The sequence below is a fragment of the Rhinopithecus roxellana genome, chromosome 19 (genome assembly GCF_007565055.1).
Source record: "Rhinopithecus roxellana isolate Shanxi Qingling chromosome 19, ASM756505v1, whole genome shotgun sequence".
Taxonomy (NCBI): domain Eukaryota; kingdom Metazoa; phylum Chordata; class Mammalia; order Primates; family Cercopithecidae; genus Rhinopithecus; species Rhinopithecus roxellana.
Window position 1 is genome coordinate 24,428,636 of NC_044567.1, and position 19,668 is coordinate 24,448,303.

The following is a 19,668-nucleotide window of genomic DNA, read 5'->3' on the forward strand; positions in this document are numbered from 1 at the left end:
ATGCCATTGCACTCCAGCCTGGACAACAAAGCAAGACTCCATCTCAGAAAAAAAAGAAAATATAGTTTACTAATTACTACTGAATATTGTTTAAGGGTCTGTAATCCAGCACTTTGGGAGGTCAAGGCAATGGATCACCTGAGGTCAGGAGTTCCAGACCAGTCTGACCAACATGGTGAAACCCTGTCTCTACTAAAAATACAAAAATTAGCCGGGCATGGTGGCAGATGCCTGTAATCCCAGCTATTCGAGAGGCTGAGGCAAGAGAATCGCTTGAACCTGGGAGACTGAGGTTGCAGTAAGCCAAGATTGCACCACTGCACTCTAGCCTGGGTGACAGAGCAAGACTCTGTTTCAAAAAAAAGAACTAAAAAAAGAATATGAAAAGAAAGTCTTTAAACAAATCTGTACTTCGCCTTCAAAAATGAAAGACTTTTTTTGTTCAATATTTATATATGACTCTTTATTCAAAACATACATTAAATTCTATCTAGTTAAATCCTAGTCATTGAATCTTACAGTGTCAGTGACTATTTAAGAACCTTACCTTTTTAAGCAGATCTCTGGCTTCTTGCGTGAGGTAGGGAGGCAAATTGAGTTTACATTTGAGGATTTTGTCAATTGTTTTCTTTCTATTCTCCCCAGTGAATGGGGGCTAAGAGTAGAAGACAAGTGAAAAATATTAGCAGGGAGTGAAAAATATTAGCATATAAGAAACAAATTTTAAATAACAATATTATCCATTTCCTGAATTAGTTATGCATGGAGATCAGAAATGTATGCTGTGAAATAGGCTAACTGCTAAAGACCTTTATTTTGTTTTAGAGACAGGGTCTCGCTATGTTGTCAAGGCTAGATTCTATTAATAATCCTTAGCTCAAATGATCCTCCCGCCTCAGCCTCCTGAGTAGCTTGGGCTACAGGCATGCACCACTGTGCCCGGCAGACGTGCAGTTTTTAAGCAACAGGACAGAGGAAGTAGCAGTGTCTTGGAAGGAAGCCTGTGTTTCCACCATTAACTTGCTGTGTGATAATAAGTGAGCTATGTGATTTTATGCTTCAGTTTCTCCATTTATAAAATAAGGGCATTATCTGTTCAACATCTATTTCACAGGCCTGCCATGACATAGATCATTTAAATGAAAATGTTTCTGAAAGTATAGGATCCCATATAATCATACAGCATTACTAGTGTTAAACTACTAATAACAAATCTCTGGGCTTTGAAAACTCCACTGGTAACATTTTCAGAAAGCACAGGACAGGTCTCTTGCTACAGTGACTCAGCACAGACCATAATACATGCAGCTTTTAACTGTGCACCTACTGCTCCAGTCAGCATGTCATACATTAATGCTCCCAAACTCCACCAATCCACAGCACGATTGTGGCCACTTCTCATCAAGATTTCAGGGGCCCTACAATGAGAAAAATAATACGCTTAAAACTTCACCCATTTGCATATCATCTGAATTAGAATTTTAAAAACAATATACAGAGTTAATGAGGGTACAGAAAACAGATACTATTCCTTAAAAGAGGTAAAATTAGCTATTACCCCCAAACCAATTATGCTTAACATGCAGCTCACATGTATTCTATTGTTCCACAAAATGTGTGTGTGACTGTTCCATCATGAATAGATTCTTTGCATAGTCCAAAGTCTGTTAGTTTCACATGACCTACAATGAAAGATTACAGCATGATTATTCTCAGAATTCCAAGTATGTGCAGTGTTTGAACATGTCACATAACACCTTAATCTATCCTTCCATTTAACTTTTCTTGCAGATGTCAAGAACAAGGTACCATCCATAAAATGGGATGCGAACTGTTTAAGGCTAGGGCAAAGTCACCTTTTGCCAATGATATAATCTATCTAGTAAAGAGAAAACAAAGACAGAGAAAAAAGTGAAATAACCTGTCTAAGGCTCTAGCTTTAAGTATACACAGAATCCTCTACCATCCCGAGAAAGAAAAATCCTGGGAAAACTGTTTTATGAAGTCTAGTTTAAGTACACAGACCCCAAAAAACATATTCTATACCTTTGTGAGATAGTACTTCAAATATATAGCTTTTATCAGTGAACTGTGAAGAGTTCTGAAAATGGTCTCAGAAAGTCACTATAACAAGGTAGCTCACTCTGCCCAATGCTACCAATTAGGGGAAAGAAATAAAATTGCTAGATAATACGAATCAATCATCGCTGATCCAGAAAGTAAAAAACTTACCACCTCATACAAAGATCATTTCAGTTCAAGTTTAGCTTTCTTTACTGGACTGTCATAACAAGTGGTTCAGTAACCTCAGGGACTCTAGTATTTGCGGTTCATTTCACAGAAAAGGCACAATGGCCTATTGATTCAAATGTAAATATATACTACACTCTGATACAGAAGAAGTATGGCCTTTATTTTCACAGAACCATCTGATACACTCAACCTTATGAATCAAAGAAGTTAACGATTATATTGCTCCCCTTTTCTATCCTGTGACTTAGAATTCAGATCAGAATCCAGGTTTTGGGGAGTGAGAAGGTGTTGATGAGAGGAAGGAAGAGACACTGATTCCCATGATATATTCAGTTAAGTATATAATTTTGCCTTTAAAAAAAAAGGTGGGTGGAGGAGTATAATCTGGAATGTTTATATGAGCCTCGGTTGTTCATACATCATTTTCTAAGAGTCTGAACCAATTAACTACCTCATGGATTATTCTGTAGACATCTAAGATTAGCAGCTGCTACCACCTTCTAGATACCCTGGGTCAGCTGGTTGCTCCTCTGGGGTATGAATTGCCAAGTCTACCCACAGCCCAGATTAGCATAAGTTGAGCTGTCTGTAGCAGCATGCAGTTGTAGTCAAGGCTCAGTGTGCTATATCTATAGCTGTATAGATTATCAGTCTCTCTGATGTTTATGTTTGTTGTTGCAAACAAACAGCAAGAATAAACTGATTCTGGCTGGGGGGAAGGGGGATTATGCCTGTAATCCCAGCAATTTGGGAGGCCAAGGCGGGCAGATCAATTGAGCTCAGGAGTTTGAGACCACCCTGGACAACATGATGAAACCCCATTTCTACAAAAAATACCAAAAATTAGCCCGGCATGGTGGTGTGCCACAGTGGCCCCAGCTACTTGAGGGCCTGGGGTGGGAGGTCACTTGAGCCTGGGAGGCAGAGGTTGCAGTGAGCTGTAATCATGCCACTATACTTCAGCCTGGGTGACAGAGTGAAACCCCCATCTCAAAAAAAAAAAAAAAAAAAAAAAGCCGGGTGCGGTGGCTCAAGCCTGTAATCCCAGCACTTTGAGAGGCCGAGACGGGCGGATCATGAGGTCAGGAGATCGAGACCATCCTGGCTAACATGGTGAAACCCTGTCTCTACTAAAAAAATACAGGCCGGGCGCGGTGGCTCAAGCCTGTAATCCCAGCACTTTGGGAGGCTGAGACGGGCGGATCACGAGGTCAGGAGATCGAAACCTGGCTAACACAGTGAAACCCCGTCTCTACTAAAAAATACAGAAAACTAGCCGGGCGAGGTGGTGGGCGCCTGTAGTCCCAGCTACTCGGGAGGCTGAGGCCGGAGAATGGCGTAAACCCGGGAGGCAGAGCTTGCAGTGAGCTGAGATCATCCGGCCACTGCACTCCAGCCTGGGTGACAGAGCGAGACTCCGTCTCAAAAAAAAATAATAATAATAAAATAAAATAAAATTAAATTAAATTAAAAAATACAAAAATACAAAAAACTAGCCAGGCGAGGTGGCGGGCGCCTGTAGTCCCATCTACTCGGGAGGCTGAGGCAGGAGAATGGTGTAAACTCGGGAGGCAGAGCTTGCAGCGAGCTGAGATCCGGCCACTGCACTCCAGCCCGGGCGACAGAGCAAGATGGAGCAAGACTCCATCTCAAAAAAAAAAAAAAAAAAACCAGTAACCTGATCCCTACTAAACATCATATTTCCAAAGTTTTATCAAATACTTTGATTCAATTTCAATCCTTTTTCCAGCATTAATAAAACCTACAGTAAGAAGCATAGCTTCTAATATTTACATATTTTCATTTTCTTTTTTCTTTTTTTTTTTTGAGACGGAGTCTTGCTCTGTCGCCCAGGCTGGAGTGCAATGTCATGATCTTGGCTCACTGCAACTTTCGCCGCCTGGGTTCAGGTGATTCTCCCACCTCAGCCTCCTGAGTAGCTGGGATTACAGGCACCCACCATCATGCCCAGCTAATTTTTTTTTTGTAGTTTTGTAGAGATGGGGTTTCACCATGTTGGCCAGGCGTCTTGAACTCCTGACCTCAGGTGATCCACCCACCTCAGCCTCCCAAAGGGCTGGGATTACAGGTGTGAGCCACTGCGTCCAGCCAATATTTACATATTTTCATTATTAAAACTCGACTTATATAATTAATATTCACTTTTCAATTTAAGTAACAAGCCAAAATTAATGTTTAGACTGGCTTTTACAATCTAAAACATTATACAACATTTTATGTAAGGATTCCAAAAATATGAAAAACTATAATGAGTAAGGATTAAACTAAAAAAGGCAGTTGAGCGACTATTACCCTCAACTTCTTTTACTCTCACCAAGCGTAATTACCTAAAGACTTAAAACATCAGCAAGTACTATTATGCCATAAATTCTGAGGGAGGAAATACACAAAATAGAGAGATGAATACGGGGCTTTGAAAATGGCCATGACCTGTGTGGGAGGATTTTAAGATGATTATTTACTATAGAATTGTTTACGGTATGTCTCCACCTTGGTGATTAAGCATGATATTCTCCGGCTTCAGGTCTCTGTAGATGATCCCCTTTTGATGTAAATGCCCCAAAGCCATGGAGATTTCTGCCAAGTAAAAGCTGGAAACAAAAGTGATTTAATAAAATTAAAAAAGAGTGTAATCTATCCAAAGCAGTTTATGTATGGAGCAAAATTCCTTGAAAGAAACAGACATGCACCAAAGACCAAATTAGTGGGGTAGGGGGATGTGTGGGAAAAAGAGATGGCATAGGATGCTGCCAAAAGGCATGGGGACATTTATGTTTCACTCATTTTAGTGAAACTATAAAGTGCTTTACTTTGCCATTAGAATATACTGCTAAAATTGCAAAGATGTCCAGAATATGCTAAACTGACATTGGTCATGTTTTGTTCTGTCTGTGTAGGAATTAAGCTAAGAGTCATTCATTTCAAAGCAAATTTCTCCCATCCACACCCAACTTTAAAATCCCATAGGAAATAGGAACTTTGTTATTCTCAGAGACCAAGTCTTGATTTCAAAAGGGATCTTATAACCTGACCCTTAGAAGCCCACTCATCCCTTACTTAATACAGCTACATATTTATAGACAGCTTAGGCCCACAGTATCTGCCCTCCCTCCTGCCAGCCAGCCCACAACTATAAACTGTGTGACACTCAAATTTATCTACCTCAAAAGAATAAAGGGCTGAATCAACCCTGTCTGGATTCGAAAAGCACAAGGCACTGCAATACTGGCTGCATAACAATGTTGCAATCCTGCAGATTACTCCAGGATGGAGAGGGTGTGTCCTAGAGGACTGAGGCAGTTTCACAGCCAGCAGGACCACAAACAGCCTCCAACACGGCTCAGTGAGCCTCCTCCAAAAAAGGGCACTTCATCCCTAAGGCTTCTGTGTTAGAAAAGGCCTGAAATTAAACAATGGAATGCAGTTTTGGTAATCAAGGTAGAAAAAAACATTTAAGTGTTGTTTTCTATTAAATTAATGTGTAGGATAAACTGATTTACTGTGACCCAAGATTGTTGTTTCACAAAAGGATGTGCATATTTTTAATTTGAAGCAGATGACATGTTTAGAAATAGGAGGGTAAATCCCATCCTGACTATATAATCAATCCACAGATGATATGCCCAGGCTTATCACCTCCCTAAGACTGCACCTTGAGAAATAGCCTAAAAAAAAAGGAGATGATTTCTGATAATTTCCATTGTTCCACACATAAAGGTTCACTGGAAAACCACACTCACCCACAGCCAAGGCAGGCAGCTTACCAATTCAAGGAAAGAAAGCCGCAATGAGAATGGTTCTGTTAGGAACAACTGGTGTGAAGAGCGTTCCACTCAAGCCTAAGGGCAAAGGAATGATGTGACCTCCATAGTTGCCCAGTCCCAAAACTGCTTCTCCCCCTTGAGGTCCTGAGTGACTGACTGGCTCCAGATCAATTTACTGAATCATGTAGATGCCCATAGTGGGAATGGGGCTTTGCTTGTAATTACCTGAATCTATGCAACCACAAAAAGTTCACTTACCAGGCAGTGTCTTCCATAAATATTCCCTCTCTTTCTAACTGCATAAATAGTTCTCCTCCTGTAAAGAAAAAGAAAAAACATTAGAAATGAAACTATTTATTTCCAACCCACTTCTAATGAGAGTTTGTGCTTTCCTTCTAACCATAATTAAAAGACATCAGTTCCTTAAAAATGAAAAACAGATCCTAAAAATTACAGGTTTTAAAACTAAGTCCTCAGGATTCTATTTTTAGTAGCATTCTTATTCTTCTGTGACACACATATGTTTAAAAACTAGAACTGGCTTGGAATTCCAGGTTTTATATCTACAAACTTTAAAATATTTGTAGATTCCAGACCTGAGGTTAAAAAAAAAATCTTTATTAAAGACTCTAACATTTTACCCATAAGTAGAAAAATGACAGTCTACAATTAAATCCCCTCACTAATTTTAGTCAATGCTCATATTTCGTATTTTCAGAACCCTTAAATAAACAGAATGAACCTTGGCAGTGGCCTAGTAAAAATCATGGCACAATTTGAGTATCAAAATAAATAATGATAATAAAGGGTTATATCACATTGAATGATATTAGAATACCTAAGTCCATAATAACATAAATAAAGGAATACATAAATTTTTTAAATGGGGAAGAAGAATGTCAAGTAGAATTACAGTAGAATGCCAAGTAATAAATGAAGAAGGCATGACGGAATAAGAAAGATTACTTGCCAAACATCACAATTAATTGTTGCAGGCAAGAATCAATGTATGTCAAAACTGAATGTGGGCCGGGCGCAGTGGCTCACTCCTGTAATCCCAGCAATTTGGGAGGCCAAGGTGGGCAGATCATCTGAGGTCAGGGGTCATCTCTACTAAAAATAAAAAAATTAGCTGGGTGTGGTGGTGCATGCCTGTAATCCCAGTTACCTGGGAGGCTGAGGCAGGAGAATCACTTGAACCTGGGAGGCGGAGGTTGCAGTGAGCTGAGATCGCGCCACTGCACTCCAGCCTGGGCGACAGAGTGAGTGAGACTCCGTCTCAAAAAACAACAACAACAACAACAAAAATGAACATGAAAGCTTGATGAAAGATATTTAAATCTCAAAGCATCTCCTCTAAAGATACTTATTAATTACAAAGGCAAAAATGTCACCAGGGAAAAAATCAGCAGACACCACTTTATATATGTGATCAAAGTTAACATCACAATTAATGGAACAAAGATATAAATATCATGTACCTCTTGATCTGAAGCATTAAGGAGGACACAATATCACTTCAATGGTCCTGCCAAAATTGCATAACCTGAATCTAATACTAAGGAAACATCAGCTAAACCCGAAGCATTCTACAAACTAACTGGCCTGTACTAATCAAAAATGTCAACATCATGAAAGTCAAAGAAAGACTGAGGAAATGTTCCAGATTAAAGGAAACTAAGTTATAATTGCATCAGTGTTAATTTCCTATTTCTGATCATTTTAGTATAGTTATGTAAGATACTGTCCTTGATTTTAGAAAATATACACTGAATAGGCTGGGCGCAGTGGCTCACACCTGTAATCCCAGCACTTTGGGAGGCCGAGGTGGGCGGATCACCTGAGGTCAGGAGTTTGAGACCAGCCTGGCCAACATGGTGAAACCCCATCTCTACTAAAAATTAGCCGGGCATGGTGGTGGGTGCCTGTAATCCCAGCTACTCGGGAGGCAGAGGTTGTAGTGAGCCCAAGATTGCGCCATTGCACTCCAATCTGGGCGACAGAGTGAGACTCCATCTCAAAAAAATAAAATAAAATAAAACATACACTGAAATTTTAGTGGTAAAGGGAAATCATGTCTGTAACACTCTCTTAAACAGTTCAAAAAAATTATGTATGCATGCATATATATATGTATACACATATATACATATCTATAAATACAACAAAATAAATGTGGTGAAATGGTAACATTTGGGGAATCTAGGTGAGAAATATATAGGAATTCTTTGAGAGAGTGTGTGTGTGTGAGACTGAGTCTCGCTGTGTTGCCCAGGTTAGAGTATAGTGGTGCGATCTCAGCTCACCACAACCTCTGCCTCCCAGGTTCAAGCAATTCTCCTGCCTCAGCCTCCCAAGTAGCTGGGATTACAGGAGTGCACCACCATGCCGGCTAATTTTTCTATTTTTAGTAGAGACAGGGTTTCACTATGTTGGCCAGACTGGTCTCAAACTCCTGACCTCATTATCTGTCCTCCTTGGCCTCCCAAACTGCTAGGACTACCAGCATGAACCACTAAGCCTGGCACAAGAATTCTTTATACTACTGTTAAAACTTTTTGTGTTAAGTATGAAATTATGTCAAAATAAAGTTTTTCCAGGCGGGCATGGTGGCTCACACTTATAATCCCAGCACTCTGGGAGGCCAAGGCGGGCAGATCACCTGAGATCAGGAGTTCAAAACCAGCCTGGCCAACATGGTGAAAGCTCGGCTCTACTAAAAATACAAAAAAATAGCCAGGTGTGGTGGCGCATGCCTGTAGTCCCAGCTAATTGGGAGGCTGAGGCAGGAGAATTGCTTGAACCTGGGAGGCGGAAGTTGCGGTGAGCTGAAATCACGCCTCTGCACTCCATCCTGGGTGAGAAGAGTGAAACTCCACCTTCAAAAAACAAACAAAAAAAGTTTTTCCAACAGCAATAGTCACAAAAAAGTTGCTACATTCTGCAGCTTTCTGTTCCATGTTCCATGTTACTGCAAAATCTTTCTCAGAGAACTGCACTGTGTTTGCTAGAAATAGATACCTGTGGCCAGGCGCAGGGCCTCATACCTGTAATCCCAGCACTTTGGGAGGCTAAGTCAGGTGGATCACCTGAAGTCGGGAGTTCGAGACCAGCCTGACCAACATGGCGAAACCCCATCTTTACTAAAAATACAAAAATTAGCCGGGCGTGGTGGCACATGCCTGCAATCCCAGCTACTCAGGAGACTGAGGCAGGAGAATCGCTTGAACCCGGGAAGTGGAGGCTGCAGTGAGCCAAGATCACACCATTGCACTCCAGCCTGGGCGACGAGCAAAACTCCGTCTCAAAAAAAAAAAAAAAAAAGAAATAGATACCTGTGATCTAGAAATGATACGGAAGCAACAGGTTCCTACGAGGTGGAAGGCCCTGGGAAATGTGGATGATCTCCATTGTAAGCTACATACCCCATCACTAAGGCTACATTAAACTAAAAAGTCTTGTTTAAAGACCCAATTCCAAAAATAGTTATGTTAAATAATCCTCCCAATGATTTAAATTACAGTATCTTACCCCAGTACAATTTGATGGCTCTGCATCACTTAGGTATTTGTTTTTCTGTTAAGTGACTGATTACAAAGGAATTAAAATAAAATTTTACAGATGAGGGAAAAAAAATCTTTAGTTTCTTCCATATTTGTCTGCCAATAGAAACGTGGTCACATCTGAATTTTGTCCTTCAGTGTACTCATCAATTTTAAGTACTATTTGATCGTAATGGGAAAAAGTATTTTTCCATTGAAAAATAACATTTTGACCCAGTTTCTGGAGTCAGTGCAAATAATTACACCAAACTCTGTGTACTGACCACTGAGATACTCAAGGATGAGGTAGAGTTTTCCACCAGTCTGAAAGGCATAAATTAAATCCACGATGAAGGGATGCTTTACTTCCTCCAGAATATTCCGTTCTGCTTTTGTATGAGCTGTATCTTTAGCATTTCTCACTATCATTGCCTAAAGGAAAAGAGATGATCTATAAGAACAAAGTAGTGAACATTTTTATTCTATAGTAACTGGAAAATCTATTTTGTGTTTTTCTTGCCAATATTGAACTATTAACCATAGTTCCCACTAGAAACTGAGATGGGGTAATAGAAAATGTTCACTTTATATATGCCTCTGTGCAGTTTGGATTTTTTGCAGTGAACATGTAAATGAATTACCTAAAGAGACTTTTTAAAAAAGAAATCTGTAGCCTGTAATCCCAGCACTTTGGGAGGCCGAGACGGGCGGATCACGAGGTCAGGAGATCGAGACCATCCTGGCTAACACGGTGAAACCCTGTCTCTACTAAAAAATACAAAAAAAAATTAGCCGGGCGAGGTGGCGGGCGCCTGTAGTCCCAGCTACTCGGGAGGCTGAGGCAGGAGAATGGCGTGAACCAGGGAGGTGGAGCTTGCAGTGAGCTGAGATCCGGCCACAGCACTCCAGCCTGGGCGGCAGAGCGAGACTCCGTCTCAAAAAAAAAAAAAAAATCTGTAATCAGATCAAGTTTGTTCATATATTCACAAACGACTAAGTGTCTATCATGCTCCAGGCTGTGCCAAGAAAGCAGAATAGAAAGAATGCCCTGTCCATAGGAGCCCAAAAGTCAACAGGAGCCCAAAGTCTCAGGGAAAAAAAGACAAGTCAATGTAGGTAAGCGCAGGATGGTAAGGGTAAACAGGGGAATTACATCTGACCTACCAAAAAGTCTTGCTTGAAAATTATTAAAATGAAATGTGGCCTGGACACATTGGCTCATGTCTATAATCCCAGCACTTAGGTGGGCAGAGGCAGGAGGATCGCTTGAGCCCAGGAGTTCAAGATCTGCCTGGTAACAAGCGTGACCCCATTCTCCACAAAAATGGTAAAAAAAAAAAAAAAAGAAAAAAATGTAGAAGGTAAAAAATAAGGCATTCCAGTGCAAAAAAGGCTTGATAGGACAGGATATGTGTGGGGAATCTACAAGTAGTTCAGTATGGTTAGAAGTAGTTAGCAATTAGGCTAGAGAAGTAGGTAGAGGCCAGGAAATGGAAGGTCTGGGCAAAGGAAGGTCTGGGTGAAATGAACAAACCTTTGGCTTTACGAAAGACACATCTAGTAGCAGTAGGGAGTATTAGGAAAGAAATGAGACTAGTTAGGAGGCTAGTATAATAAACCAACTAAGAAGATCTGTAAGAAAATGAAGATAGAAAAAAATGAAAGGCTAATACATAATTTGCATTTGCTGACAAACTAGATATGAGAAGAAATGATGATACCTTTATTTCTGCGTAATAGGATAGATAATGGTGCCATTCAGTATCGGCAAATGAAAGTGAAAAAGTTTTGCAAGAATGATGCCCTGTTTTAGACATGCCAGGTATAAGTTCCAGGAAGTTACCCCGATGGTACATCTCCATAGGTAATATGGAAAGCAAATACACAGGTTATTGGTTGCAGCATTATCTGTGAAAGTGAAATACTGGAAACAGCCTAAATGCTCAGACATAGGATACTAGCCGAAAAACTATGGAATCTACACAACATGTAACAAAGCTATAAAAATAAGAAAACTCGGCCGGGCACGTTGGCTCATGCCTGTAATCCCAGCACTTTGGGAGGCCGAGGCGGGCAGATCACAAGGTCAGGAGATCGAGACCATCCTGGCTAACATGGTGAAACCCCGTCTCTAAAAAAAAAAAATCAGCCGGGCATGGTGGCATGTGCCTGTAGTCCCAGCTACTCGGGAGGCTGAGGCAGTAGAATGGCATGAACCTGGGAGGTGGAGCTTGCAGTGAGCCGAAATCGCACCACTGCATTCCAGTCTGGGAGACAAAATAAATAAATAAATAAAAATAAAAATAAGAAAAATCTCTATAAAAACAAGATACAAAAGAGTATTTAAAAGTACAACAGCATGGATACTATGCTATCTACTGTACAAGAAAGGGGAAATGAGAATATATTTATAATATGTATCTGCTTATACCTGCAAAAATGAAGACAACTAAGACAAACTAAAAGCTAATGATAATGGAAGGGAAGGAAAAGAAATAAGACTTTTGAGTATACCTTCTGAGTAAAACCTCAATGGTTTTATCATACATTTTTTTCTTTCCTAAATCAATTACAGTAATTATAAAATGTAGATTTTTCTTTTTGAACCATATTAATGTTTAATGTATTCCAAAAATAAAATAAAATCAACAAGGTTGAGGGGTGGGAAGTACAACTGAATACAAAAGGAATACATAAATTTGACTATTACACCAACAACTTTACCACAGAAAGAGAAAGAGAAAAAAGATATAAGAGAAAAAGATTCTTTTCTTTTTTTAGATGGAGTCTCACTCTGTCACCCACACTGCAACCTCCGCCTCCCAGGTTCAAGCGATTCTCCTGCCTCAGCCTCCCAAGTAGCTGGGACTACAGGCACCCGCCACCACGCCTGGCTAATTTTTGTATTTTTAGTAGAGATGGGGTTTCACCATGTTGGCCAGGCTGATTTCAAACTCCTGAGCTCATGATCCGCCTGCCTCGGCCTCCCAAAGTGCTGGGATTACAGGCGTGAGCCACTGCGCCCAGTGAGAAAAAGATATTTAAGTAATTGTAGACTGCACACCCTTAGTGGCCTATATGTAAGCACACAAAAAATTTCCAAATAAATATTAAATCAAACTTAGGTTTGTAGCTGGAAATACTATTGGTATTATAATTTTCATTATGCATATACTGTACAACTGAACAAATGACTGCATTTATTTATGTTGTTACCAGAGTTCTCACTGTAGAAAAAAGGAGATCCAAATACGAACTGAAAGAAGAATGTGGCCGGGCGCAGTGGCTCACACCTGTAATCCCAGCACTTTGGGAGGCTGAGGCGGGTGGATCACAATGTCAGGAGTTCAAGACCAGCCTGGCCAAGATGATGAAAACCTGTCTCTAATAAAAATACAAAAATTAGCCAGGCATGGTGGCGGCAGCCTGTAATCCCAGCTACTCAGGAGGCAGAGGGAGACAGTTGCTTTAACCAAGGAGGTGGAGGCTGCAGTGAGCCGAGATCACACCACTGCACTCCAGCCTGGGGGACAGAGCAAGACTCCGTCTCAAAAATAAAAAAATAAAAATAAAGAAGAATGCTATGGAATTGGACTAGAATTAGGGCTAAAAATATGAAGCACTTTGGGAAGCCAAGGCAGGCAGATCACCATGTTTGCCGGAAGTTTGAGACCAGCCTGCCCGACATGGTGAAATCTCATCTCTACTAAAAATACAAGAATTAGCCAGGTGAGATGGTGCGCACCTGTACTCCCAGTTACTCCAGAGGCTGAGGCACGAGAATCACTGAAACCCGGGAGGTAGAGGTTGCAGTGAGCTGAGGCAGCCTGGGGTCCGGGGCTGTGGAGAGACATGATCACGCCACTGCACTCAAGCCTGGGCAACAGAGGAAGACCCTGTCTCAAAAAAAAAAAAAAAAAAAAAAAAGGGCCAGGTGCAGTGGCTCACGCCTGTAATCCCAGCAGTTTGGGAGGCTGAGGCGGGTAGATCATGAGGTCAGGAGTCCAAGACCAGCCTGGCCAACATAGTGAAACCCCATCTCTACTAAAAATACAAAAATCAGCTGGGTGTGGTGGCATGTGCCTGTAATCCCAGCTACTCAGGAGGCTGAAGCAGGAGAATTGCTTGAACCTGGGAGGTGGAGGTTGCAGTGAGCCAAGACCACATCATTACACTCCAGCCTGGGCAACAGAGTGAACCTCCATCTCAAAGAAAAAGAAAAAAACATTTTAAAGGGAGTATAGGGCCAGGAATAGTGGCTCATGTCTGTAATCCTGGCACTTTGGGAGGTCAAGGTGGCTGGATCACAGGGTCAAGAGATCGAGACCATCCTGGCCAACATGGTAAAACCTCATCTCTACTAAAAATACAAAAAATTAGCTGGGCGTGGTGGCCCACGCCTGTAGTCCCAGTTACTCTGAAGGCTGAGGCAGGAGGATCGCTTGAACCTGGGAGGCAGAAGTTGCAGTGAGCTGAGGTCACACCACTGCACTCCAGCCTGGTGACAAAGCGAGACTCTGTCTCAAGAAAAAAACAAAAGGAAAAAAAAAAAAGGAGTATAAAAAATCTTTACAGAAGAATGACAATATAGAAAAAAATACAGAAAAAATGGAAAAGTGTCCATTTTATAATCACTACAGTAATATTTGATTTGGGCAAGAAATAATCCAGATAAAACCATTAAGTAAAGATTATTATGGGACAGAATATTCACACTGTTTCTATCATTCCATAGATCACTTGTTAATTACAAAAGAAAAAAGAGGCCTGGAACAGAGGCTCACGTCTGTAATCCCAACACTTTGGGAGGCCGAGGAGGGCGGATCACCTGAGGTCAGGAGTTTGAGACCAGCCTGGCCAACATGGCGAAACACCGTCTCTACTACAATTACAAAAATTAGGCAGGCGTGGTAGCAGGCACCTGTAATCCCAGCTACTTGGCGGGGCTGAGGCAGGAGAATCGCTTGAGCCCAGGAGGTGGAGGTTGCAGTGAGCCAAAATTGCGCCACTGCACTCCAGCCTGGGCAACAGAGTGAGTGAGAGTTTCCTTCTCAAAAAAAAAAAAAGCCCTTATTCTTAGGAGATATATAGAAGAAATTAGGGTTGAAGTGCTATGAAATCCGCAGTTAACTCTCAAGTTGTACAGCAAGAAAATTTATTAAAGTTAAAAACGTGAATATTCATAGATATACATATATGTGGGGGCAGGTAGAAAGGGAGGGACACACAGACAAAGAAAATATGGCAAAATGGTAACAAATGCTGATCACTGAACTATTCTTGCAACTCTGAAAAGCTTAAAAAATTTCAAAGGTGTATTATTTTTGAACTGCTCAGGAGGTTTAAATTTTTGAATTTTTAAAATAAGCAATCCATTGTGAGGAAGTCTGAGAAGCCACAGACTAAGAGAGAAGATGAAAAATAAGTAACGTAGAATCACAGTAATCAAAGTAACAGAGTTTCAAAATGCTGTGGTCAGTAGCTTCAATGCGAAAGAAAGTTAAATTAAGGACGAACTCAGTAAAGACAACTGGATTCAGCAACTGGGACATCAGTGATGACCTAGGGTACGGGAGCTTCGCTCAAACAGCAGAGTTGGGCCACGTGCCTTGGCCCACACCTATAATCCAGCACTTCGGGAGGCCGAGGTAAGTGGATCTCTTGAGGCCAGCAGGAATTCAAGACAAGCCTGGCCAATATGGTGAAACCCCATCTCTACTAAAAATACAAAAATTAACCAGATACAGTGGCACGCCCCTGTAATCCCAGCTACTCAGGAGGCTGAAGCACGAGAATTGCTTGAACCTGGAAGGCAGAGGCTGCAGTGAGCCGAGATAGGGCCACTGCACTCCAGCCTGGGTAAGAGGGCAAGGCTTTGTCTAAAAAACAAAAAAATAAAATAAAATAGAATCAGGCATGGTGACATGTGCCTGTGGTCCCAGCTACTTGGGAGGCTGAGGTTGCAGGGTTGCTTGAACACAGGAGTTGGAGGCTGTAGTGTACTATGATCGTATCTGAGAACAGCCACTGCACTCCAACCTGGTCAAATAATGAGACTGTCTCTTAAAAAAAAAAAAAGGTAGAATCATAAATCAAAATACAGTAGTGAAAAAAGAATAATGCCTATAATCCCAGCACTTTGGGAGGCTAAGGCGGGTGGACTGCTTGAGCTCAGGAGTTCGAGACCAGCCTGGCCAACATGGTAAAACCCCGTCTCTACAAAAACAAAAATTAGTTGGGCATGGTGACACGCACCTGTGATTCCAGCCAGTTGGGAGGCTAAGGCTGGAGAACTGCTTGAACCCAGGAGGCAGTGAGCCGAGATCACGCCACTGCACTCCAGCCTGGGTGACAGATTTTTACTCAAAAATTAAAATTAAATTAAAAAAAAAACAAACTGGAAGTCAAAGGAAATCACATCGGACATCCTTAAGTAGGAAGAGAGGCAGTTGGCTAAAAAGAGTAGAGGGGCTGATAGGAAAGGCTCCAAACAGTTGTAGAGAATGGAAGGATTTATCTAAGGATATGCAGAAAAATTGCTGGGAAGTGCTTGGGGTCGAGGTGAGTTGGGGTCATAGAGTTTTCCCAACAGCAATCTATAGGTTTGTGTGATTTCTGCTGGTAATGCTCAGTAGCTGAGATATAGCAATAAACGCACACTGACAAGTGAGCTGATGCAGATTAGGGTTTTCCTGAGCAGGTCAGTGGAGCTACCAACTGATAAAGTGGCCGATTATGCCCATAAGGCTGGATTCAGAATAAAGTGAAATAAGAAGGGGTCTAAAAAGTTGAGGGCAAAAACAGAAAAGTCAAAGAACTAAAGGGCTTAGGGCCAAAAAACAGGCAATGTAGGAATCAAGTAAGTGAAAAGTGAGAAAGTTATTGTTCTATGAAACCACAATATTTCAGAGGTGGAGAATATCTTTGGCCAAAGGTTCTAAAATGTACAGTGGGAGGTGAACTAATGCCATAGGCAATAGTATTTTGCTTCCATGGTATATTTTTGTTGCAACTCGTAGGGTCAGGTGATGACTGCTGATAGTCTTTTCCTCACTATTCCACTCTAAGCAAATACCTGAATGGTACCATTCCTATAAGAAGTAAACAGTCCCAGGAGGACTAATAAATCCAGAATGTCCAGATTGAAACAACTCACTTAAGGGGACACGTGGTTCTACTCTGATTTCATCTTAAAGGCTGGGGGAAGAGGTATACTCTTACCACACAGTCAGGTCAGAGGGGTTAGTACTCTGCCTCCAGGATAATTAAAATCAGAAGGAAGGAACTCAAAGGGAGCCTACAGTCATCTTACTTGAGGATTCAGGAAGGAAAGTCCTGAACTTAACCCTAATGACATCTTTATTTTCATTATTTTTGCTATAAGCTTGCTTTCAAGGACAAGGAAGGAGACAGTATCAGATCCTCTAGCCAGGATTAAGAAAAGAACCCCAAGAATGGGAAACAATGGCAACCAAGCAAAACCAGAGGCAAACAGCTTAGGTCCTAGATCCCTGGGCCCCAAAATGAGGCCTGATACTTAGCAGTAATTAAATCTATGGATTTCCCAATATACCACCCCCACTTACCATGGGTGGGGAAAAAAAACCCAACACTCTTTTTTCACTAGATGTGCCAAAAACATACTTCACCCAAGATCTAATTATGCCTAATATGGTCAGGCCTGATTATCCGATATAAATAACACACACAAGGAATGAATCACTTAAGAATCTTGACCAGGCCGGGTGCGGTGGCTCAAGCCTGTAATCCCAGCACTTTGGGAGGCCGAGACGGGCGGATCACGAGGTCAGGAGATCGAGACCATCCTGGCTAACATGGTGAAACCCCGTCTCTACTAAAAAATACAAAAAACTAGCCGGGCGAGGTGGTGGGCGCCTGTAGTCCCAGCTACTCGGGAGGCTGAGGCAGGAGAATGGCGTAAACCCAGGAGGCAGAGCTTGCAGTGAGCTGAGATCTGCCCACTGCACTCCAGCCCGGGCGACAGAGGGAGACTCTGTCTCAAAAAAAAAAAAAAAAAAAAGAATCTTGACCAGAGGCTGGGCACAGTGGCTCACACCCGTAATCCCAGGACTTTAGGAGGCTGAGGCAGGCAGATCACTTAAGGTCAGGAGTTTGAGACCAGCCTGGCCAACATGGTGAAACCCCGTCTCTACCAAAAATACAAAAAGTAGCCAGGTGTGGTGGTACACACCTGTAGTCCCAGCTATTTGGGAGGCTGAGGCACGAGAATCACTGGAACCCAAGAGGCAAAGGTTGCAGTGAGCTGAGATTGCTCCACTGCACTCCAGCCTGGGTGATGGAGTGAGACTCTGTTTCAAATAAAAAAAGAAATCTTGACCAGTACTTCTTTCAATATTTCTGGAACAAGCACTATTATGCTGCCTTCAATTCTATACCTAACATGTTTTACAGATTAAAAAATCATTAATGTAAAACACTTCCAACAGGAAAGTCAGATAGCAGATATCAATGCCAACCCACTGAAGCAGAAACTGATGTTAAGAATAGCTAGATGGCTTTTTAAAGACAATTACCAATAAAATTGTGGTAACAATATTTGTTCCTCAGCTTTCAAACTGAGGAGTCATTTATACTGCCTAAATAAAAATCAGCAAGAAGGACCAAAGTTTTACGAGTCTTATAATTTTTTTAAAAAGTCATTTTGATTGTCTTTGAAAGTAGTTCTCCACTGGAAGTTTTAAGTCAGTGGAGGCCGGGCGCAGTGATTCATGCCTGTAATCCCAGCAAAAGGAGAGTGGATCACCTGAGGTCAGGAGTTCGAGACTAGCCTGGCCAACATGGCAAAGCCCTGCCTCTACTAAAAATACAAAAATTAGCTGGGTGTAGTGGGTGCCTGTAATCCCAGCTACTCAAGAGGTTGAGGCAGAAGAATCACTTGAACCCGGGAAAAAAAAAAAAAAAGGACAGTAGAATCTTTTCAGGAATCAATCCCAAACAAGAATAAGAAAACAAACACACACATAATCCATCAGTAATACTAGAAGACATGTGGAATCTCACACCTGAAAAGATAGAGTGGGGATAAAGTAATGGTCCATGATGTAGCAGAGTGGGGTAAGATCAAACCTAAGTGCCTGCAAAGGGGAATACACAAAAGAAGTTGAATCTATCTACAGAACCCCAGTAAAGCAAGGTTCAAACATTAGAGGTAAAACTAGAAGAAAGGGAAAAAATTAGAGGAATTGGAGACTGTAGAAGGCAGAAGGTGGAGGGCTAAAAACAGGGAGATCATCTGCAACTCTGTAAAAGGAACAGACAGACCAAAAAGACTCCCACCTCCACACTAAGTCGAAGAACTAACCCTAGGAGAGGTAAATTCTCCGAGACAAAAAAGAGTGAAAGATTAGATCCACAGAGTAAAGTGCTAATGTAAAAACTCGAGTTTGGTGAAAGCCCGCGTGTTGAGAGGTAAGAGCTCCATCTTCTCTCACTCAGCTCCAGAATGCTTTTTCCAGGCAAAAGAATGGCGGGTCTTTCTTAGCACCAACTGATCCTCCCCAGAAAAAAGATCTACAGACAGTATTTATTTATTTATTTGAAATTGAGTTTCGCTCTTGTTGTCCACACTGGAGTGCAACGGTGCGATCTCCGCTCACTGCAACCTCTGCCTCCCAGGCTCAAGCGATTCTCCTGCCTCAGCATCCCTAAACCAGCTGGCCAGGCTGGTTTTGAAGTCCTGACCTCAGGTGATCAACCTGCCTCAGCCTCCCAAAGTGCTGGGATTACAGGCGTGAGCCATGGCACCCAGCCCTACAGACGCTATTATTTGAAGTTCTTGATCAAGTGCCAGCTAACCACTTGACTACCCTGCAGAGAAGCTTACACACACAGAACTTCTGATCAGCTTTTCAGAGTTCTACTCTGAAACATGAATAATTGGGCCAGGCACAGTGGATGGATTATTGAGGCCTAGGCGGACAGATCACTTGAGGTCAGGAGTTCGAGCTCAGGCCAACAACATGGTGAAACCCTGTCACTACTAAAAATGCAAAAATTAGCCAGGCATGGTGGCGCATGCCTGTAATCCCAGCTACTTGGGTGGCTGA

At 41.8% G+C, this 19,668-nt stretch overlaps 1 protein-coding gene across 7 annotated transcripts in view; it reads right to left on the minus strand.

Annotated features, from left to right (window-relative positions):
* Positions 1 to 19,668, minus strand: part of RPS6KB1 (ribosomal protein S6 kinase B1) — a 62,201-nt gene that overhangs the window by 14,772 nt on the left and 27,761 nt on the right. For 3 of the 7 annotated variants that reach the window (XM_010364066.2, XM_030922939.1, XM_030922940.1), the window contains 6 exons: positions 9,865 to 10,012; positions 6,297 to 6,354; positions 4,765 to 4,865; positions 1,592 to 1,682; positions 1,328 to 1,418; positions 548 to 655 (listed from right to left, as the gene is read on the minus strand). In XM_010364066.2, the coding sequence (XP_010362368.1) occupies positions 548 to 655; positions 1,328 to 1,418; positions 1,592 to 1,682; positions 4,765 to 4,865; positions 6,297 to 6,354; positions 9,865 to 10,012 (597 nt within the window). Of the gene's footprint in view, positions 1 to 547; positions 656 to 1,323; positions 1,419 to 1,591; positions 1,683 to 4,764; positions 4,866 to 5,438; positions 5,675 to 6,038; positions 6,114 to 6,296; positions 6,355 to 9,864; positions 10,013 to 19,668 lie in introns of those variants that run through there. The other 4 variants (XM_030922941.1, XM_030922943.1, XR_004054945.1 and 1 more) reach the window with 3 other exon arrangements.